The following is a 23,849-nucleotide window of genomic DNA, read 5'->3' as shown; positions in this document are numbered from 1 at the left end:
GAAGAGTCAGAGATGTATTTCCTTTTGCAAATTCTTTGAGCATTTAGTTTGAAGTGAACTTACTGGCAGGTCTACTCCTCAGAAGATTGGCATGTCTGTAGGATATTTTGAATGAACTGATTTGAAAGTCCACTAATGAATAATGTTTCTCACTGGCCTCATAAGTCTTCCCAGGATGAGCATCAACATGATCACTGAGGCCTATATCTGACATGTACCTCTTGGGCTTTTTAGCAATTTCACTAAACATTACACGGTCTGATCTTGGGGTGAATTCGCTGAGATGTCCAAGTTTTGAAAATGTCTTGAATGTTTTTCCACATGTGAATATACTTGGCCTTTTAAACCTTCCCATATTGATAGACAACAACAAAATTGCTTCTCTGAGATTATTGCTGATGTCTTTCTTCCTTGAGATTAAGTTTACATATACCTGAGTGAACTGAACTGCCAAAACATTAGCTTTTGTTGGTCGAACTGGGTGAAGATCAAATAATGAAGTGCATTTGTGGCTGCTACTCACCCTCTTATATCCTGGAAGCAGTGAGGCCGTGCTAAGTTTTTCCACACACTTCTTCTGCAGTTGGCTAAGTTTTTGTTAAATGAATAATGGCAAAGAGTAATACATGATGTATTGTTATTCATGACAATCACATGCCCCCCCTCCACTATTTCCAAACCGAATTGAAAGAGGGGGCACTCCTGTTCTTCCATCGAGCCAAAGAATTAGGATAATACATCATTATTTATTTCTAACACAATATTTCTAACCAGCCTGGCAATTTTAGACAAATGTGAAAATGTACATTGTTTGAAACCATTTCAGGTCAACAAATGTCATGCAAGGGGTGGTTTTATAAACAAATAGAAATCATGTGACATAGAGCACTGAGACACATTATACTGCAGTTACATTTGGAGCAAATGAAACACGACTTCTGCGATTTGTTTGAGATTTTTTCATCTCAACTTCAATAAAACATTTCAAAGGGATGTTCACGAGGTAGGAATGGAGTAAGCATGGACTGCAGAGCTTTATAAATGACTGTTTTCCAGTTGTAATTCCTTTTTTTGTCTATTTTTGTCATGGATTCCTCTTTTCCATCTTTCTGTGAAATCTATATGAGTTGAAGCCCAATCTTTACTTCTAACAGTGTGGGATAATAAAGTGAATCCTGAATCTTGAATGAATAGCTTACACATTGAAACAATTCCCTACTTATAGCTGGTTGCCCTCAAAGCCTTTTTTATTCTGAGGCTTTTTAAGTTTAGAAGAACCTTGGTCTGTGGGATAGGGCCATGTTATTGAAGGAATTTTATGAGTCTGTAAGTGTGTAATGAAATTTGCCTTGGTCAAAGGGGCGAAGCACGGAAAAGAAAAGTGGAATTGAATTTTCGGTTGTATTTTCTCCAGACCTGCATTCCCTCAGGGAGTGCACAAGGCTGCTTGCAGTGGCCGGGGCTAGAAGAGGCCAAGTGAAATCTTTCTCTGAGGTTTTGAACCTTTGCTGTGAATGGCATGAGCTGACACCTTTAACCAGCAGCAGATGTGTGCCTGGCTTTGGCTTGGCCAGGTCCTTCCCTTTGGAGAGCGGGGAAACCCACGTTTGTCTTAGCCAGCGTGCTCCATTCCTGACACCAGTAGCTTGGCCCATTCGTCTGTCCAGTCCACTGCCTTCAGACCTGCACTGTAGGTCCAGAAAAGACATGGGAAAAGAGCTGAGTCAACACACACACATACACACACACACACACACACAAGCATGCGACTCAAAACCTCAGTGATGTCTGCAGTTGAGCTGTTAAGCGATGATGCTTTACAGCCATCACCTGCTTCTTATACAAATTTACCATCATTTTCACACCATAGCAAGCTTTTTATTATCATTCAGTCCTAATTATAGGAATCTAAAGTACTTTAGAAATTGTATATTTTTTAAAGCATAGTTTAAAAAGTGGGAGCAAATCATAATTCAAAATAAGCACGTTTTGTGTCAGTATTATTTTTGTTATAAATTCGTAAAACTCAAAGATGGGAATTTTTTGCAGAGTATCTTTATTTTCATAGTCTATTCTGGCCAACTTGACATACTTTTAAAGTTTAAAACATCTTAACTTCATCAGATTTGATCAAATTTATCTTCAGAAATCAAAAATATATTTAACTTGATATAAACAGGTTTGAAATATCGGGGGGCAATTTAGACTTGAATTACACACTGATTAAATTTGGTGGTTGTCTGCTGCACAAGTCAGTGAAAACATGCGTCAAATTAGGCAGCTATCTACGGGAGCTTGTTTACTCCCTTAGATTCAGGATTTATGGATTAGATTATGTCATCTGTCTGACAAGGAGGCTTGCCCCAAACCTGTTTTGTTGGATTTTTAGAGTAATAGTGATTGATGGGATATTTTGCATTACTTTATTTTGAGAGCTGAAATTAGTTCAGCTTGAAGAGTTAAGACAAATCCAAAATCAACAAAGATATTTGAAATTTTGTCTCACAACATTATGTAAAAAGTATAAATCTGTATTCACTGATGTGTGCTGCTGCTGTTATTAATATCACTGTTCTGATTTCCTTGTTAATCAAGAATTAACCAGGAATTTAGTAGGTGTTTGCCTTCATCGGTCATAAGACCCTGCATGTCTTACATCACTAAGTTTAATTATGTGTTTCATTTTTTTTGTACAGCATTGTAAATGTGATATGTGCTTTTATATATATATATATATATATATATATATATATATATATATATATATATATATATATAAACTTTTTTTTGCAGAGGTTTTGTAACTGGTGGAGATTAGTGGATCCCAATATAAGAAAGCTGATATTATCCAAAACAAATTTTCAGAACTATTTCTTTATTTACTTGAAATTGGTTTCCAGAGAATGTCATACTGTCTGAATTGTGCAAATCAAATCAGTAAAACAAAATAAACACTAAAGCATTTGTCCTGAAAGATGGGCTCAAAGAAATAACTTGACATCTCTCTGTTTTCCCTGAGGTTTTCTACAGTGGGAAATGCAGTATTTATTTGTAAAACTTAAAAGATCTGATTATGATTGATTGTAAACATTTAAGCATGCTTCATGGTTTTTTCATGAGCTCAAAGTACTACCACAAGTGTTAAAGCCCGAAAGTAGATTTTAATTTTTCTAAACTTCAAAATTTAAATGTCTAAACACAGTAATTGACCAAAGCGAATCAAATTCTCAGTTGCATGAAAACCTCTGCCAACAAGTCTTTAGTGTGATTGAAAAGCACAAATGGAGGGAAAGAAAATAAGCTATCAGATATACAAAAAGAAGTCTAAAATTTAGTTTAATAGTCGTTTTAGATAACTAAAAGACATGATCAGAAAACTCAAAAACCCTAACGCAAGAGTGATGAGACTATGGTTTGTGACTTTGGGAGTTATTAGTCAAAATGAATGGCTGGAAAAACTCTCATTCTGGCTTTCTATAAACATCTGGCTAAACTATCTTTCACAGTTTGTCATAACGGGTTGCTTCATGAACTCAAAAGGGACCATCATCTTGAAGGTGAACTGTATTTTCTTTTACTTTTTGAACATGAGCTACATTGCTGCACCATTACATCACTATTTCACTGCAGTGACATGATGCATGATCATCACTTAGTTTGAAGTCTAAAGCACTTCTCCTTTAATCATTCAAAACTGTGCAAAATTAGGACAATTTTTAGCTATTTGCTTAGGACTTTAAAAACGTATGAAATAAGAAGAGTTGTTAACTTTGCATCTAAGGCAACTTTTTATGAGAATTATTTCATGGCTAAAGTCAATGGGCAATATGTAATCACATGTGTAAAGGTTTCATCCTAGTATAATTCTTACATTATTACATAAATTGTCCAATTGTTTAATTCAATTATGATCTTTTATCAGTCATTAATTTGAATTTGCTAAATAGCCAAATCTTACTTATTCAGTGTTGCCAGTATCATGTGGAAAGAAGCAGTCGTCAAAACATTTTGAAAATGTTTGCAGGATCATACATTTTAAATGTATAAATAATTAGCTTTAAAACTACTGCAATAGGAGATGGGGATTCTGTGTTTAATTTGGCTTTGCATTCTCAGCTAAAGACAGACCCTTAGTCTAACTGAAGCATAAGAAATGTGTGTGGATATAGTTTGAGAGTGGAGGATGATTGCTGTGATTATGGTGATTATTCCAGCAATGAAAGGGAGTCTGGGATACCGTGTGTTTGTATTGCTGCCCTGCTTAGGATCTGGTCTTCATAACCCTCATTCATCATACACCCTGGGATCAAAGATAGTCCTCTTGGATAGCAAATGTAGTAGACGTGCTATATACTCCAGTAAAGATTTTGTTTGCCCTTAGTTTGCCTTTTTTTGTTTTGAGACCTTTGTTGAGAGCCTTGGTCATCAGTTATCTGCCCAGTTTTTGTATCTTAAGCAGGTGTTTTGTGCAGAGCCGCCAAAGTTCTTTTAAGTGCAAACTCTTTGATGGATTAGTTGCTGGACAGCCTCAGGTTGGTCTCCCTAACATTTCAGCCGATCTGTGAAGAGGAGTCTTGTTTCTCTGCAATTACAGAGTTTTAGTGACTCAATTACAACATCAGCAGAGGTGTGTGACGAGACGGATAACCAGATAAGAGGTGAAGCTTTACAACTGCTCTCTTTGGACATGACAGTGTTACTAATCTCTAGTAGTAAAAATGTCGAGTATGGCGCTCACAGCTCTGTCTGTAAGGACTCAGGCTTCACAAAAACAACGGCAGTGTTTGATGGTAATCAGATTTCAGTTCAAACTCCATCTGCTTAATGTCAGACTTCATTTTTGTTTTATTTAGGCTTCAGTAAGGACATCCTCTTTCTTAAAATATTTTTCACTTTACATCAAGTTTACTTTCAACAGCCTACTGAAATCATACTGCATGATTCATATTTTCCATTAAGTTTTACAGGAATAAATCTCTCAAACCTAGTTTCTTGTGCCTTCTTTTTACATTATGTTGTGGGATCCAATGGATTTATGATGTGATATAATCGGATTATGAAAACCACAATGTTGACATTAATTCAGACTTCGCCAGCACCACGTAAGTCATAAATCTGTGTCTGAACTAAATAAAAAGAAAATAACTGAACAAAAGAGGGAACCAGGATAGTTGATGTGTCACTGTTTATTTCAGTCAGAAACCTCCTGTTCTTCATCTTGCTTCTGATAGGTTGCCAGTTTTCCAAAATAACTTTTACTCATCCAATCAATTGAACCTTGCCCAGAAGTTCTATGGGACCTCTCAACGGTATCTTCCTCTGAGTGTTTTCAGGGAATGGTCCCAGATGAGGTTCTTCAGAAGCAATAACTTAACTGTATGAAAAAAACAGTAAAGCTGTTTGCAGGTCAGCTCAAATGTACTCTTGTTCCTGTAGCAGAAACTCCCAAGCAGGTCCCTCGTCTCATTTTTTCCAAAGGTAGTAAATAATATGAAAAGAGTCTGATGGATCATTTCATCCCATGACTCTTGGGGGAACTTAAGGTCCATTTTACATAAATCAAACATCTTCTCAACCATCTGACACTGGAGACATGAAGACTTTGATATTTATTCATGACATATTTAACTCAACTTTAATCTGCCAACACAACATTCAAATCACTTTCACAACATTATGTCTACATTGTAGAGCAGAAATGTATACCATGTCAATTTAAATCTGTTTCAATGCACTGCTTTGTTCAAGGTCTTTTGTATCACTAATATCTGCAGGTAACTCGGAAAAAGCCCGACTTTTAAAAGTAACCTACGGGAGCTCCATAGCTAATTACATTTATTAGTGTTTTTTAAGCATACATTGTGCCTTGTCTGACTGTCCTTCACATTTATGGAGGGTTTTTTTCTGAACCAGAGCTTAGCCGAGCTGTCAGTTATAAACAATCCTGTAATGTTGAGTAAAAGGCTTAAGTGTTACAGGAGCTATTTCAGTTGTAATCATAACCTTTTATTAACACAAAAATATCAGACAGTGTGGAAGTAGGGGTTTGTACATCAATTTTGTAAGAGGTGGGTGTTTTGAATGTGAGAATGGGCTGCAGAGTGCAAAGAAACTCCCGTACTTGCAGATGTTGGAAATAATGGATAATGAACACATTTATTTGCATCAGAGCCAAAGATAAATCTTCATTTGGATTTAGGACTTTCTAAACCCCCCCCTCAGTTTGTAATAAAGTAATCATTCCTGAACAGTTTTGGCTCAGGCTGCCACGTGCTAAACTTCTTCTCCCTTTGGTTGTGTTTAGTTGTTAGTTTAAAGGTAGCAGTGCAAACACAAGGAAGAGACATAATGATGTTTCACCCCTGGGAAAAGAATACTTCCGCACACCTCGTTTCTTTACAAGCCCAACACATTGGGGTCATTAGTATCTAAAAAGCGTACTTTTCCTATTAGGGAGTGATGGACAGACCGTTGCCAAACAGATGTGAAAACCACTCACACACCATACACATTTCTCTCACACCCTGCTCACCCAACAAATGGTTTGGATTATATGGGCCAAAGCCTGTGAAAGACAGTTAATGTTATATCGTCCACTTTTCTGTCTTTGATTTGTTGTCTGTTGCAGCCTGTTGTCTGGGCTGGAGCAGACACACTCACAGCAGCGCAGAGTGGTTGTACATTACATCAGGAGCAGTGCATGTTAACATATCATTCGTCCTACCCACCGGCCTGTCGACTTGCTCTGCATCTCCTTACATGGGGTTCACAGAAGGGGGCCACACGCAAGTCTAGTTGCAGCAAATTCACAGATTTGGGTAATCCTCATCTCACATTTTGGTTTCCACAATAACGCACACAAACACACATACACACACACGAATCAGTACCCCTTTACTAACAGAATCGAAAACAGGTGCCCAACACATATTTTGCATTCTTCCACAATACAAAAGTGGTTTGACCTGAATGGTTTTGTTGGATTTTGGAGCCAGTCTGTATGAAAGAAGAGTCCATGTGGAGACGAGTGCGTGTGTGCGTGCGTGCGTGTGTGTAAACATGGAGGCAGTGGATTCAGGGCAACATGCTGGTGGAGCGGCACAGACTTGCAGTATATTGAAACCACATTTCTCCCCCTGTGCAACCCTATCACACAGTGTCAAGTTAGCGTCAGGATCAGTCACGTACAGACCATGCTAACATAGCAAAACACCACATTTAATAGTTTTCTGTACATGAGCCAGTAATGGTATACTGGTCTGGCTTTGACCCATACAGATGAGTGATCCAGCTGCATTAATATCTCTTTTTAGACTTTTTGTGACCATCAAATAAGTAAAATTGAAAATGTAAGTCTTGAGACATAACCTTGCTTCAATCAGCATTTTGGTCTGCAGCTGTGGAGGATCTGGAACTGGGCCACTGACAAAACAGAAGGCAGAAAAAGGTGAACCACTGACTCTTGTGGAGAAGAGAGATTGAAACCATGATGAAGACAGTGATGATGAATGTACCGCACATGGGTTTCCCTGCATATTTTGTCAGTGTCTAAATCTTTGGTGATTGGTCTTGTTGGTTGTCTGTAAGTGCATGTGGTGTTTATTAAGTATATATGTTGGATTCATTTTCTACCGAATGGTAAAACTTTGAATACTGTCATCAGCAATTGTCCTCGGTTTGGTAAGAACAATTTGATTAATGTACAGTCTCGAACTAGCTGTTTCCACTGCGCTCTCCCCACCAAGCTCTCAATGCAAATTTAGTGTGTATGTTTTACTGCACACTTGGAGGCCGTGTAATGTGACTTGCTACAGCTGACACAGAAATTACTCGCATCTCGTACGCATTGGGGTCAGTGCGATGAGTGTAATATAATTTCATACACATTTGCTTTTGCATCAGTGTTTTTAATTTACATGTACAATGTTTGAAATCCTGCTACGGGTCTGCTCATCAACCTTGTCGACACAGACAATCCTTTTTTAAGGGCTCTGGAAGCTAGATACATGTTTTTAGATATAGAGAGCACGTTGTATCCGCAAACAGGAAAAAAGACTCAAAATTAATATCTCTAAACAGCCTTCTTCCTTGTCTGCACGTCCCCCTTGAGGAATTGGTTTTGATTTGACTTTTAAAGTGAGCCAGAGTCTTTTTGTATGCATTTGCGTGTTTGTGTGCTTGCTTGTATGCTCCAGACTGACTTTGATGGAACTAAACATACAAACTGACGTTTTCCATGGCAGTGTGCTGTCTGGCTGCAAGTCATTATATCTTGTATTGAATTAAACTAGGAACAAACCAGAAATGTTTGCTACTCTTGCCATTTTTTCCTCCCAAGGCAAATGATGGAGAATGTGGGACTGTATTAGCAATTCTAAAATGTGATTTCAAAGTTCAGAATAAGAACTGTTTTTACAAATCGCTAGAATTGGAATTTGAGAAAGGAAATTCTCTTCTGCAATTTGCATAGTTATAGTCACGATCCACTCTCCTTCTTGTGCAAGGCAAGGCAAGGCAAATTTATTTATAAAGCACATTTCACACGACGAGCATGGACTCAATGTGCTCAGCCAAGCAAATGTTGCAAAAGAATCCTTAAAGGCTGTTAGTTAACTTTTTAAACGTAAACGGGGCCCCTGGCTAAAGCTAAAGAGTATATTTGAAGTTGATCATCTAAAAATACCTCATAAATGTTGATTTGAATATCTTTCTTAAAGGAGCTTGAGGCTCCTTTTAAGAAATGAGACTCTCTAGCACCACCCTTCACCACGACGGCCGTTGGGGGTACTGCAGCCAACAGTGAAGCCAGCACGGGAGAACGGGGAGAACGCGCATGCAGCGTCATGTGACGTCACATCCGCAGCCCAGCGCGGGAAATTCGGGACCGAATTGCAGCACATTTTGCAGCACACAGCCTGTTCAAGAGAAAGGAGAGATACACTAGAGGGCTCATTCTTTTGGGTTTGGAACGCTTCATCTGACATTATTACTAGAAAACTTAAAATGTATACAGATTTTTTTCATAAATCCTACCACAATCCGGCCTCAAGCTCCTTTAAACCAACGGAAAGGTAAATAAGAACGTGTATCTGAAATACTGTTGTCAGCAGAAACTCTTGACACTGTCACCTATACAAGATTTCCACTTTTTGTCTTTATCTTGCATATTGGTTACACAGTTAAACAAATATGAATAATGTCTGATGTTGTTGAACTGATAGAGGTGAAAGTTATTCAGCCTCCCTTATCTTGTTCTTTAAGATTCCCATATCAATTATGGGAATATTCCTAATGCAGCAGTGCACATAAAGGTGACTGGCAGCTTCAAAGTGAATCTAATAACAATATAAAATCACACTGGCTAAAAATACACCTGTCTAACCCACTGAAAGTAACTTATTGAAAGTGCAGCAGCGGAGACCAATGTGGTTTTGTTTGAAATGTAAAATGGGTTTCTGTTTCATGTGGATGGTATGTAAACCAGCAAACGTTGTTTGTGTGTGTGCCTGCAGACCCTGTGTATGTAGAAGGAATATGCAGAGCAGCCGAAATGAGGCATAGCACTGACTGATGCTGCGGCCTCTCTGCTTCACAGAGCTGGCTTTTCTATCAGATAGACAGCTTGACAGTATCCAGACCCCACTCTTTCCGCTACACACAAACACACAAAGGCACGCCACGTTAGATGCACACACACACACGCAGGAGCAGGCACACGCACACATACAGTTTACACACTCAGCTTTCTTGAATTGCTTTCCTTGTTTCTAGCTGTACTGTTTGTCAGATAAAGGAGACGTTTTCCTCTGAGTGAGTACAGTTAAGTCTGACCTCTAATAAAGGTCTTCATCTTAGTGAGGGTGCAATTAAGCTTAATTGGCACCCATTAAACCCTCATAGCACACTAAGGGTCACAAAGACACTGCCAGTGTGCTGTGACGGTTTTAAACCATAGTGCAAAGTTAGAGTGCACAACAAGTTATACCTAACATTAATATTCTACTCAAAAACATTTCTGAGCATCAATGGCATGAGCTTCACTTGATGTAAAGGTAAATGTGTGTTGTCTTGACTGATTATCTGCTTGTCTGTTTAAAAAACAGTACATCATTTGTATTACTCCCAGGTGGAAGAGTGATTGTCTAAAAGCAGTAAATTCTGCTATCCCCCTTACATTTACCATTTATCTCAGTATTTCCTTGAATCCTGCAGATTTCTTGTCTCCAGTTTTTCACTGATAAGGAGTGGTAAACTCACAGATCCAGCATATCTTAATTGGTGTTTTCTCTAAGGCCTTGCTGATATGCAATATTATGAACATTGGGAAGGTAAATCTAACCCCTCGTTCTTTAGGAGATATACATATGAAACCATGTCCTTTTCAGTTTTGCTGCTACATAATGCATGCTGCATAATATGTCCTCCATGGATGACAATGTGTTGTTTTTTCAGTGTAAAGGCAACAGAAGCTATAGAAAGTGCTCACTAGTAGGTTCACAGAGTATCAACTGTCGTCAAAGGGAAAGGCTGAACAGTGTTCCTGATTACCTAATATAAACTGTTAGCCTTAACTAAAAAATGTACAAATTCCTGTAATGTTTAAGCTCATCATTTAAATGGCCTGCTATTAATGCTGCGATTAACAGTTGCATTTTATTTGATAAAATGTCAATTTCATTGCCATTTTATCCACAAGTATTTATCCAAATTTTTACCATTTGAAATAAGATAAAAAATGTGTTATATTCAGTATTCTTTTAATAAAACTAAGATTTAAGTAATTTCAGTTGTTGCAGTAAGTTATTACAGTCGGCATGACTCAAGTATTCTGCCAAGCCTGAAATATGTTTTCACTGCGGTTTGTTCTCCCACTGATGCAGAGGGCTGCGGTGGAGGTATGCATGCAGAGTTTTTTGTTTGTGTGCAAGGTTTTGGATAAACTACCAAGATGAATTTCATGAAACTTGCTAGAGAGTCAGAATAGGGGAAACCAATCAAATTTAGATTACTTTTAAAACAAAAAACTACAAGGCATTGCTTCTGGTGGATAACCATTCTCTCTTCTAGTTATTTAGTTATAATAAAAATGATTTTAACTAATAATCTATTTGATACTTTCAAGTGGTGCTGAATATTAAGTTTTGTCAAAATTATAGGTATATTTAAAAAAAAAAAAAAAAAAGGTCTGAAGATGTTTTAGCTGAACCAGTAAAACTGACTTAACTGACAACAGTGCATGGATATTTATTTGACTGTACATGCTGCTGTTGGACCTGCCAACAGGAAAACAGTATTTTTAGCAGTGTAATGCATCTCATAATGCGTCGATGATGTGCGTGCCGACCTGCTTATTCTGTCGTGCAGCAAGCCTGGTTGCCGTCTGCTCAGATCTCAGGTGAGGAAAGGCCTGGAATCACTCATGTTTACAGCCACATCTGGCGCTACTTTCTCTCTGCTGTTGCCCTCAACTCTGCTCCTGCAAACAGACACCGCTCTGATTCAACCACAGAGGAAAAGAGTTAGGGTAATAGCGGTTTTGATAATAACATTATTGGTGGTTATTAATTAGATGGAGAGCAGACAGTTTACTCAGGAGAAATATGCTTCTGTAGAATCCTGTGTGCAACAGGACTGTTGTTACTGCTCACTTTTTTTGTACTTTTTTTCAGGCTTTGCCCTGCTGATAGCTTATGAAATCCAGGTGCTACAACCAAAAGCAGTTTTCTCTATTTCTGTTATGTTATTATACACAACCAGCGACTTACTGGAGATACAAACCAACAGTAAATTATTATTAGTCCTATTAATTATGTGTTCATTTTAGATTTAAGTTTGTTTTCATATATCTTTATATACATGTGTATATATATTTATTTTTGTGTTCTGAAGAACCTTGCACGTCCTTTCAGCACCATATCACATATTGAGAAAAGTAAATAACCTCACATGCACCCAGTCCTTCTCTGCTTTTCTCTTCTTTTCATGTTGGAAGAAGTTACCATTTGGCATGCTGCACTGGTCCCAAATCCAGAATTTAGGGCAAATTCTAGTAAAACCAGATCAGTATAGACTTCATCTGGTTCCTGTTGAACCTAGGAAGTAGGGGTTGCAGTTCAGGGTAATATTTACTTTAATGGAATTACTCCAAACTGATTAAATTTCAAAACAAAATCTCTAGGTATCCAAGAGAGGTTTGCAGTCACACTTTAAAATAAAAACAAATACTTTTGGCGTTCTCACATATGCCAACATCTGTGGTAGGCCCCCTATCCTTTCCTGCACAGGGTGAATATTGTATTCTAATGCAGACAGCAGACATTAAAGTGAGTGAGCAGTCAGCTGCAGAGCAGAGCAGAAGAGTCCAGAGCTCGATGCTTTGTGGGGCACAACACCACAGGAGTCCATGATGGGAAAATCAGTCTGTCTGAGTTCTCACTGAACATTGCTGGAGAAGAAAATCTGTTGTCGTGTACAAACGGACACATAATGCAAAAGTATAATGTTTAGCACCTGGTGAATGACAAAGAAATGCACTCTGCTTTTAAAATATCAAAGTGCTGCTCAACGTATATACAAATACATAGTTCGCAAGATACCTATAAACACTTCATGGTTGAGAAATGCTATCTTTATTGAATGAGCAAGCCTTGTAAATCCAGCATCTGGCTAATTTATATGTTTGGTTTTAACTGCTGGAGTTTTTCATTTTCTTTTTTGGGAACATGTGTAATGTTTTATGAAACAATGCTGAAGTTAAGTGTAAAGTTGAAGAGGTGAAAGTTGCTTTACACTTAACCATAAAAGCCAAGGGATGAGAAACACTCTTTCAAGCTGTTTCCTACTCCAAGGAGCAGTACGTTGATTTAGTCATACATTTTGTTTTTGATTACTTTCAGTATATGAACCTAAAGACACGCTTTCCTAAATGAATGTATTAAATGATGTCTTATATAAGGTGTGCCACTGAAAATATTTTCATTTCAAAGTACGATAATTGAGTAGTTCAGCTACCTCACCAGTGAGTCTCTAATATTGTAGTCTGACCTCATCTCCACTGTCAGGTCAGGACCTGGCTAATCTGCTGCCTTTGTTAATGTGGCACTGTTGGCTCAGAGGCGAGGCGTCAGAGTGGTGATGAAGACTGTTTTCTATCCACAAGGTCAGAGTGGATGTAGAGAAATATAAGACAGGACAGGTCAGGTAATACGGAGGGAAATCCTTTAACATGAAATACTAAACAGTACAACTGATGGATTGTTATTGACAGATTAAATAATTGAAATGAAGGATGAGGTGGGTCATCAAATATACTTTGGCCCTTGTCAAGGTGTTCACTTACCACAGTGCTAGTATTATTGGCCCTCAGCACAGCATTTGACACCGTTGACCATAATATCTTGCTCGAGCGTTTGGAGATTTGGGTCAGTCTTTCTGGCACAGTACTTGACTATTTTGAGTCTTACTTAAAGGGGGCCTATTATGGCATCTAATACCTATTTTAAACAGCCCTTGAATGTCTTAAAAACAAGCTAAATAAATTAGAAATTCAGCCTCTGAGCCATGTCTTTATCTTCCCAGTCTCTAACCTCATTATCTATGCTGGATTCTGAGTGGGCGGGGCGGCTATGATAATGAGGCTCTGTGCTGATTGGCTGCCTGAATGACGCGATACACCGCTACGAAAAAATGTCGGAAGCTCCGGCCGGCAGAGTTAGTTGTGGGCGTGGTTTCACGCATCAGAGGCCAACCTATGTAAATCGCTCCCGTCGTTACGTAAGGACGGGAGCAGAATCTGAACGGCTCGTAGAAGCCACATCACACTGGATGGCTCATCCGGGCGGCTGTACAGACACTGCAGAATTTGGTTGCTTTCCTCCTTCTCTGAGTTGGCAGGCTGAGGAGAGACCACTTTATATATGTTAAAGCAAGAGAAAATGTGTTTTTCATAATAGGTCCCCTTTAAAGGACCTATACTACTTTGTGTCAATAGGTAACTTCACATCGGAATTAACAAAAATTAAATGTGAGGTTCCCCAAGGTTCGATCCTAGCACCCCTCATATTAACATCTACATGCTTCTGCTAGCTCATATAATAATAAACAACAATATACGATACCAAAGCTACGCAGATGACACACAACTTTACATTACAATGTCACCTGGAGACAATCAGCCCATGCACATCTTGAGTAGATGTCTGAAACAAATCAATGAGTGGATGTGCCATAATTTATTTCAGTTGAACACAAACAAAACTGAAGTAGTTGTTTTTGGACCAAAAGACGAGCGTTTAGTCAGCACACAGTTTCATTTATTAGAGCGACAAACCACTGATAAGGCCCAAAATGTGAGTGTAGTCATGTAGCGTAGTGGAACTTTCAGAGACACATTAAAATAATTACAGACTCGGCCTTCTATCTCCTGAAGAACATCTGCAGGATCAGAGCACTAATGTCTTAGCAGGACCTTGAAAAACTCATCAATGCGTTTATATTCGGTCGAATTGATAACTGCAACGGTGTCTTTATACATCTGCCTAAAAAGTAAATCAGACAGCTACAGCTGATCCAGAATGCTGCTGCCTGGATCACAGCACTCTGGTTCTGAGGTCTTTACACTGGCTCCCTGTATCTCAGAGAACAGACTTTAAAATGCTTCTGTTAGTTTATAAATCACTGAATGGTTTAGGACCAAAATACACCAGGGGCTGCCATATCAACCATCCAGACCTCTCTGGTCTTCTGGTCCAGGTCTGCTCTGTCCCCAGAATCAGAACCAAACATGGAGAAGCAGCATTCAGCTTATATGCTCCACAGATCTGGAACAAACTTCCAGAAAACTGCAGGAACGCTGAAATACTACGAATGTGGTTTACAGCTGCCTTTGACTGAATTATTTAAACCAGGGGTTTTCAATTCCGGTCCTCAGGCTCTCCTGCCTTGCTTGTTTTAGATGCTACCCTGCTTTCAGCACACCATGATACAAGTGGCTGTGTCATCAACAGAGTTGTACAGACCTCGATGACAAACTAATGAGGACCATTAATTAGAATCAGGTGTGTTGATGCAAGGCAACATCTAAAACATGCAGGACAGGGAGGCCCAAGGACCGGAATTGAAAATCCCTGATTTAAATTATTCTGAATTTAACTTTAAACCGTGTTCATTTTAGAACTCAATTGTAACTCTAGTTTGAGTGTAACTTTTCTTTATTCTGCCACTGCACTGTAACTTTTATTATGTAAAGCACCTAGAATTGCCTTGTGGCTGAAATGTGTTATGCAAATAAACTTGCCTTGCCTTGCCCTTGGCAGCTGGTAATGTATTGGATGGCCTACTCAAGCAAAGTCTTGTTGACAGAAAAATGAATCCGTCTAACACTCAATACATTTACATGCACTTAGAGAAAGTCAAATTATTGTCTTATTGCGACTGATATTGACGTTTTAAAAGCCTTGTATACACCTTAATCGGGCTGTAGTCGAACCGAACTGGAGCTCTTGAAATCGAGCTAGTAGAGCCAGAACGGATCTATGACATAGGAAAAGATTTAGCTTACCGTAGATGACCAAATAGTCGCCCGCGCGCAAATACGCGCCTGTGCTCTAATAGCCGCCGGGGGTCCGAGTCCATTTGGCATAATAAACGCCGGTTCAATTAAACGCCCGGGCGACTACCGGTAATAACCTGGTAATAACACTGTATTTGCATTGTATTGTGTACAGTATCGTTCATACTGCTCTGATCAGCTCCGTGTGTCGCCGTTACACAGACAAACTGTCTTTGTATACCAGAGCATGTGAGCGGAGTGAAGCGGCGAGGGGATTCTTTATTATTTTTAATTTTATTTTTTTATATATTAAAATCCCAAAATATCTGTACCGTTTCTGATTGGGTGTGTGCACTGCGAATCATTTTTAGACACAACAAAGAACGCGTACCGCAAAAGTTGTGTCTCGGTGGAGGAACCCGGCGTCCAGCAAAATGAGAAGAGAAAAAAGAGGAGAAGAGCAGACAGCGCACACACTGAAGGCTGATTTATGGTTCCGCGTTACACCAACGCAGAGCCTTCGGCGTAGGGGACGCGGCGACCCGCACCATACGTGGAAATGCGCTCTTTTTTTTTTGCTATTAAAACATGATTTGTAATGTGAATTTGCAAAACTTAAACTACAAATAATAGTTTTTGACGTAACATCAGAGATTGTGCATGCTCTCTGTGAAAGGATGAGTCAAATTGGGTCGCAGCTGCTTCAACTGTGATTCCTTCACGAGGAGCGACCAGGATTTCAAACACGCTTGATTTTCTTGCGACCTCACGATTCGTGATCGGGAGCTCGTCGTGAGGTGTTGTGTTGTGTACAGTGTGTACAATTTTAGTTCCAGTGGTACTATGGTGATCTCATATGTTCTTTGTAAGTAATGGTCTGGTGCTGCTCATTGCAAAAATAAATTGTAGCCTGGTGCAAATACCCGCCTGGTTCTTATAAACACCTGGGGTCCAAGTGGATTTAGCATATTAAACGCCCGGGCTACTAAATGGTCATCTACGGTATATGTATTTTCAATTTGGAGCTGCTATAATCGATCTATGTACATCTGATTTATATTGTTTACTTTTTTGTATATATGTTACACTGTTTCATTTTGTCTTAGGAAAGGATTGTTTTGCTTGGAAAGAAATGTCGAAGTGAAGCCTGTTGCCTTTAGTGTCTTCCAAATAGCGAGGTATATAGCTAATTAATTCAACAATAAATTGGATCCGTATCGACCGATACCCAAACCCCAGATCAATGGCTTCTCTGTTTTATAGGTATCAAGGACAGTGAGGCTCATGTCACGCTTACCTTCCTGAAGTACATTTAAAAAGTACACAAAACACTATCATTTTGAATTATTTGCAGGCCACTGGTGACCCCAGTTTATAAAGGCTTATTCCAAATTTAATCACCTATGGCTACTGTTGGATACACATTTTGGTCCCTGGATCCATTACTTTACATTTTACTTAGTGAAAGCAGCTGAAGCAGTTTCTCATGTTCTTTTACATCACATTGCTAGTTTAAAAAAAGCCCTGTTTGCAAATATTTACATAGCAGCAGAGGCTGGGAGATCAACGTTAATATGGTTGTAGAGCAAAGTATTTAGGCATTTAGAGTAAAAATAAATAAATAAAGCACAAATATCAGGCTATCCATGAGCCCCACATGGTTTTGATCATGTTCATATGGTCATATGATTCCAGATGAATTTAAAGAATCAAAGTTACAACTGCTTTGTGGGTTTTTCCCAGCCAGGTCTTTAGACAAACTGTACAACTTTGCTGACTGTGCTGGCTTGCACCTGATCCTGGGGCTCAACGCTCTGCACAGAAACCCAGACAACTCCTGGAACACCTCGTCCACACTGAGTCTCCTGAAGTACGGCGCTGGCAAGAAGTACAACATCTCCTGGGAGCTGGGCAATGGTCAGTACAACAACATACCACATGCTGCCTTGTAAGTGGTCTTTAATAGGCTTCAGTCTGTTGTAAAAGAGCAAGTTCTTAAGTATTGTTTTCCTCAGCTGCTGCATGCATGTAAGTGTTGCTGACTCTGATTTACAGTTTGGAAGTACCTCCTCTTCACTTGGAGGTTTTTTTTTTACTCCCGAATCACAAAGCAACCAAAATACTTTTCATATTTAGCTTGTTTTTTTTCCACTTGATTTAATTACTTTTTCATTTTTAATAAGTATTGTTAAAAGCAAGGATATAACACCAAGCAGAGTAAACTTTTACAGTTTAAACAGAAATATATATTCATTTTAAATGTATACATTTTAAAAGTAAAAACGGAATGAAGATACTTTTAAAACTAAATAACAGTGCAATAACAAAAGCACGGTACATCACTGTCAGGTAGTGTCTCTCCGTTGAGTCTGCTGCTTGATGTAATACCAGATGACTCTGTGATGTTGAGATCAGGGCCCTATGGGAGTCATACCATCTGCTGCAAGACTCCTTTGTGTCCTGGTTCTTGAGAGTAGTTCCCAGAGATCTAGCTGTGTGTTTGGGGTCCCTGTCATGCTCCAGAATGAATGTGGCTCAGTTGCTTCCTGATGGTATGCTGTGCTCAAAACAGAATTTGAAGATCTTAACTTGTTCTATCAGCCTCTGAGTAATGACAGGAATAGTTAGACATGTCATACCTTTGGCAGAGGTTTTAGAATAAATAAAATACGAAAAGTAATTGGCAACACACAGGCAGCTCTAGTGTTATACGTAAACTTGACAGTTCGTTCCTTACAAGAAACATTTTGCGCTAAAAATCACTTATTCAATATTACGGAAATATTTGTTCATGTCACTTCAAATGGATAGTTGTCTATGTGGAAATTAATATTTTTAATATATCTATAATTAGATTACTGTAATCTTGAGACCAGAAGCTGCACGAGCCATGTTTTATTTTTTCACATGTAAAAAACTTACCAAAGAAACTTTTGACCCTAAACCTGAAAGTATCACGCAAAATCCATTGATCTAAAAATATGAAAATTTGAGTGAGGATTTGAACCATTGAAAAAGCAATAATTTCAAGTAAATCATCAAAGCAGTGCAGACATTGTGCAGATTTTGGAGGTTGAATAAAGGGAAAGGAATAATGTTCTATGGTTAAACAATGTTAAATCTGCAAAGCGAGTAGTCTTCCTTTCTGGGTGAAGTATATCTTTCCCTCCTGCTCTTATTTTTTTTTCTTTCTCTTTAATGAATCTGCAAGGCCACCATGTGTGCTTGAACCATTCCCTTGACACTGAGTCCATCCATACATATTACTGCGAATTGCCCAATTATCCCTTTCTTTTTTTCCCACTGGCTCTTGGATACTCTGTAAGATAGCAAGATCAGACTACAACAACAATATTCCCTTCCCCCTTTCTCACTGTTGCTTGTGTGATCTTTGTGGCTCATTGTAGTATATCTTCTTTTACTAGAGCCAAATGCCTACCGCGGCATGGTGGGCCGTGCAGTCAACAGCACCCAGTTAGCGCAGGACTACATCAGACTGCGGACCTTGCTGCAGTCCGTGCGCTACTACCACAGAGCTCACCTTTTTGGCCCCAATGCAGGAAGACCCAGGAAGAATGCCATCCTGCTGCTGGATGGGTGAGTCACTAAGTACAATGTTGATTGCCAGGATTCCACTCCTTGTTAGGCCATCCTGCTGAGAAAAAAGGGGGAAGATAGTGGAAAGTATGCTGAAGCAGTTTTAGACTTTATGGAGCTTCACTGCGTTTCATGCACACACACACGTACACACACATTGCAGTATAGTTCAGTGTTTATGGATTTTCACTCTGGAGGTTTCAGGGTCTCAGCTCCACATACACTGTGTCAGCCTAAATAAAGTGTCATCTGACTAATAAGGTGACGGGACGAAATCCCACCTGCTAGTTTCTGGAGGAAGACACAGCAGCTTTTGACCCTGATTGTTTATTTAACAGCACCATCTCAGCTGCAGGCTGCTGCCTCCTGACATTGTAATGTCACCTTTTATAAACATGCCTTTACAGCCAAAAAGCAAACAAAACAGTCATATATAGTAATTTTAGGGGTTTTAAATATCAGGACTGAACAAATCATCTTTACCAGGTCTTCAAATTATGTAAATGCAATATTATTACATAACTTACATAATCTCATTATTTGTTTAATTAAAGCTAAACTGCAGAACCAATGTGTGGAAAAACTTGAACCTCCAAAGGTTCAACCTTATTGTCTTTATGGCCTTAACGGGATCAGTAACAGCTAAGAGCTGTTAATCACAGGCATTGCACTGACCATCAACCAGTGGGACAGGCTCCGTAAAAGCAGTGGTTTTGACAGTTTGCTGGTCTACAATATTCTGGTGTGTGTTAATGAAATGCTAAGGAGAAGAGACATCAAAACATCGTTGCTTTGAGGAGCAACGGATGTTTCTTGGAATGCTGCTGATAATCTGTCTGGGAAGGGTTATGAGATAATTTTCAAACAATCTGGAGTACCTCAAATACCTGTGATCTGACCTTAGGGTCAGATCACAGACTCAGTTAGCACGTGAAACGCTGAAGTCATGACAGTACGATTAGAAAAAGACTGCAAAAGTTGTTGAGAACGGTTGTGGAAGCCTTTTTTCACTTTTGAAAAGAACATAGCAGCATGACAGTTGTGTCTCAACAAACCGCAATAACCTTTGGGCCGACAAGACCAAAGGGAATTTATTTGACTATAAGGCAAAAACAATAGCAGCCGAAACACCTCAAACTAACTGTCAAACATGGTGGTGGAGGGATGATGACTTGAGCCTGGTTTTCAGCATATGACCTGCATCCATTGACTCAACTATGAAATCCAGCTGTATGTATGTAAAACTATTGTAGAGCTGTTGTGGAAGACATCCTGCTTTGTTCCAGTATTAACATCCCACCCTAACATCCCAAATTGTAAATCCTAAAGATGATATTATCAGTCCACCAAAGTCATCAAATAAGCACCTTTCAGTACCCACAGCAGTTTGCTTTGTCATGTGATTGGAGTTGAGTTTCCAGCATCTTCTTACCTCAAGAAGCCCACTCTCTTCTGGACATGAAAAAGGTTGCACTATGAAGGTGGTGTTCGTCAATTACTCCATTGCATGTAACATTATTCAGTCTGTACTGCGTTGTCAGAATCTCCAGAAAACACAGATGGATGCCCTGACAATAGTGACTACCTGACAAACAGACCACAGTTTGTGAGACTGAAAGGTTGTGTGTATAAACACCTGGTCAGTAGCACAGGTGCACTACAGGGGACTGCTCACTGTTTCTCTTCACACTGTAGACATCACACCTCCAGGACAACTCAGAAGTACTCAGATTACTCTGCACTTATGGTGTGTAGCAGTTGTGGACAGGAGACTAAGTAAAGTTATATGGGGGGCCACTTTGTTGGATAATGTATTAACAATAATCTCATTATCAATATGACTAACACAAAGGAGATGATTGTGGATTTTTAAAGGACAAGGAATAAACCAAACACCATTTTCATCAGACATCCGGATGTATATGTCTACTACAGATTGAGATGGAGATGCAACATTGAGGCTGTCTGCATAAGGGAGAAAACTACCCTTCTTGAGGAACATTAGGTCCTTCAGTGCTTGCAGCAAGACATTGGCCCGGTTTCCCAGATCAGTTAAGTAGCTCTTAACAGCGAAAGACTTCTTTCACAGGCTCCTTAAGAAGGTTTGAAAGAAGTCTTTCGCTGTTAAGAGCTACTTAACTGATCTGGGAAACCGGGCCAATTGTCTGTCGTTTATAAGTCTTTGGTGGAGAGTGCCGTTGTATGTGTTTTCACCTGTTGGGGCAGCAGCAGCAGAAGAGGCAGTGACATAAAGAAACTGAACAAGCTGATAGAGAAGTCTGGCTTTTTCTGGGGCTGATTGTTCACCGAAGAAATCTACAGAAGATACTAAATATAATCAACTACACTCAGGTGCTCTTCACAACCCAGGGATTCAATAACAGTTTATTTTTCTGTTTTGTTTTAGTTTTTTAATATCTATAGTACTGACTGAATTTTAACTGCAAAACTGTATATAATTCCTTTTGGGGGATAAGCATGTTTTAATTCAAAAGAAAAAATTAGATTTGTATTGAATGAAACAATCTATAGAGTTTGATATGAAAGTCACTAATATGCTCTGTAATATGTTTAAACAACTAAAGTAACTTCGGTCATCATTTCCCATTTCTACTTGAAGAAAATATATGGTGTGCGTCTGTTATGCACCCTATATGTGTAAGGAACTTTCCAGGACATAAAGGCAGTGTGACCCCGGCGTCATCTTATGGGTTAAAAGAACAAGAAATTTAACATGATGGACGTGAACCAAATAGTGAAGTGGAATATTAAAGCAGCATTCCTGTTAACTAAAATACAGTCACTAAAATCAGTCTGATCAGTTCTAAAATTACACATACACATGTATGCATTAGGGATGGGCGGTATGGACTAAAAAATGTATCACGATAATTTCTGGCATTTATCCCGATAACGATAAAAATGACTATAAAAAAATACCAATTCAACTCCACCTTTTCAACTATAAATCTATCTCGCTCTCAGATCCGCCATGTTTGTTACACAAAAACGTCATCAAAGGGAATTTATCCTTTCTTTCTTTCTTTCTTTCTTTCTTTCTTTCTTTCTTTTTCTTTCTTTCTTTCTTTCTTTCTTTCTTTCTTTCTTTCTTTCTTTCTTTCTTTCTTTCTTTCTTTCTTTCTTTCAAGCTCATTTCCTTCCTTCCTTCCTTCTTCCCTTCCTCTTTTCTCCCTTCCTTCCTTCCACCGTGAGATGACAAATTCTTACTGTGAGGAATTTTTTTGACGGTTTATCGTGAACGGTAAAATATCGCCCATTCCTAGTATGCATGTGCAGGTGCATGCATGAACAGTTAAATGTATACCTCGGTCTGAATCTACTTCTATTGTCACGCATTGCTGCATCCAGATACGTTCAGATTTATTATAAATGAAAAGGTGTGTTTGTGTATATCAGCATGTGTATTTTCAGTGTATAGATTCAGAAGTGGTCTAATAGTTGAAGGTGGGTGGAGAAGATTAGTGGTGAGAAGAACAGGAGGAAGACTGAGGGAAGGAAGAGCAGAAAGCTAGAGTACGCATGGGTCACTGGTGTCACATTTAACGACAGGATGATTCTTGTGTGTTTGACACTGTTACAAGGGGGTGGCTCTTGTGTTTGACAACGCAACCACTCTGCTGCTGCCAGGAAGTAAGATTAATTTGACATTAAACTGCTCAACATTCCAAATATCAGAGCTGCACAGACTAAACAAGCCACAGCAGTGAAAGTTTTATTTTTGTGACATGATGTTTAGAGACATGTTAAGACATGTACATTCCTGTTAGCTCCAAATATGGAGCGATTTGGGTCATGTATTGTAGAAAAACACAGTTTGGATGGAGTAGGGCTGATAAACAAAGGAATTTATTTAGGATGGTGCACAGGATGTACCCCGAAAAAAGTAGACAGTTCAGAACATTTTGTTTTTTCTTTGGGTTCTTGGGACACTTGGATGTACTAACAATAAAAGCCACATAAACACAACTAGTTTTTAAGTTTAGTTTTAACCTTTAACATATTTTTTTTCTGTTTTAGTAGGTTTTTTTCAGTTTTACTATATTATCCTACTTGTCATGTTACACTGTTTACAAATAAGGATTTTTTTTTAAAATTTGAATACTGACATATAGTTTCAAACGAAGTCCTGTTATTATACCTAGTTATGAAGGATTGTGACACACAAACTGAAAATGCATGAAAAAAAGTATAGCTGGAATGGGATCCCTGACGTATATCACGCAAATGTCTTATTATTATCTTCTTTAGTGTTTTTACACCTGCCACTAGCCCCTTTCACACAGAGATTCCGCAATATTGGTGTAAAGAAGTCCTGCCAATACGCCGCCTTTGTTGGTTCACACAGAACCATACAACGCCGGCATAACGCCGCTCCCGTCTGTAAATTCACACAGCATGCCGGCGTTCCGCAATCAGAGGCGTGACGACAGCGTCAGTCCGACCGTCATGTCAGCGGCATGCCGGCTGTGTCATTCACACAGACCCCGTTTCGTCTCTGTGACGGCTCTGTGACTACCTCCGCTGCCGGCTTATTGGTGGGGCCACTTGGCCCCCCCATTCCGCCTCCGTGACTTTCACACAGAACAGCGAGGCGGCTTAAAGGCGCAACGTTCCCGCCTCGAACTGGCTGTGTGAAAGGGGCTAATGTCAAACCTAACAGGAAATCGTTCTCAGTTGTTCT

General features: G+C 39.1%; 1 protein-coding gene across 1 annotated transcript in view; it reads left to right on the top strand.

The window, feature by feature from the left end:
• The window catches only part of hpse2 (heparanase 2), a 71,254-nt gene that overhangs the window by 25,493 nt on the left and 21,912 nt on the right, over positions 1-23,849 (top strand). Inside the window, exons 4-5 of the mRNA XM_061745653.1 lie at positions 17,294-17,467; positions 18,976-19,147. Of these exons, the coding sequence (XP_061601637.1) occupies positions 17,294-17,467; positions 18,976-19,147 (346 nt within the window). The remainder of the gene's footprint in view (positions 1-17,293; positions 17,468-18,975; positions 19,148-23,849) is intronic.

This window comes from Cololabis saira, chromosome 17 (genome assembly GCF_033807715.1).
Source record: "Cololabis saira isolate AMF1-May2022 chromosome 17, fColSai1.1, whole genome shotgun sequence".
NCBI lineage: Eukaryota > Metazoa > Chordata > Actinopteri > Beloniformes > Belonidae > Cololabis > Cololabis saira.
The sequence above is the reverse complement of the archived record's forward strand: the minus strand, read 5'-3'. Positions and strand labels throughout refer to the sequence as shown.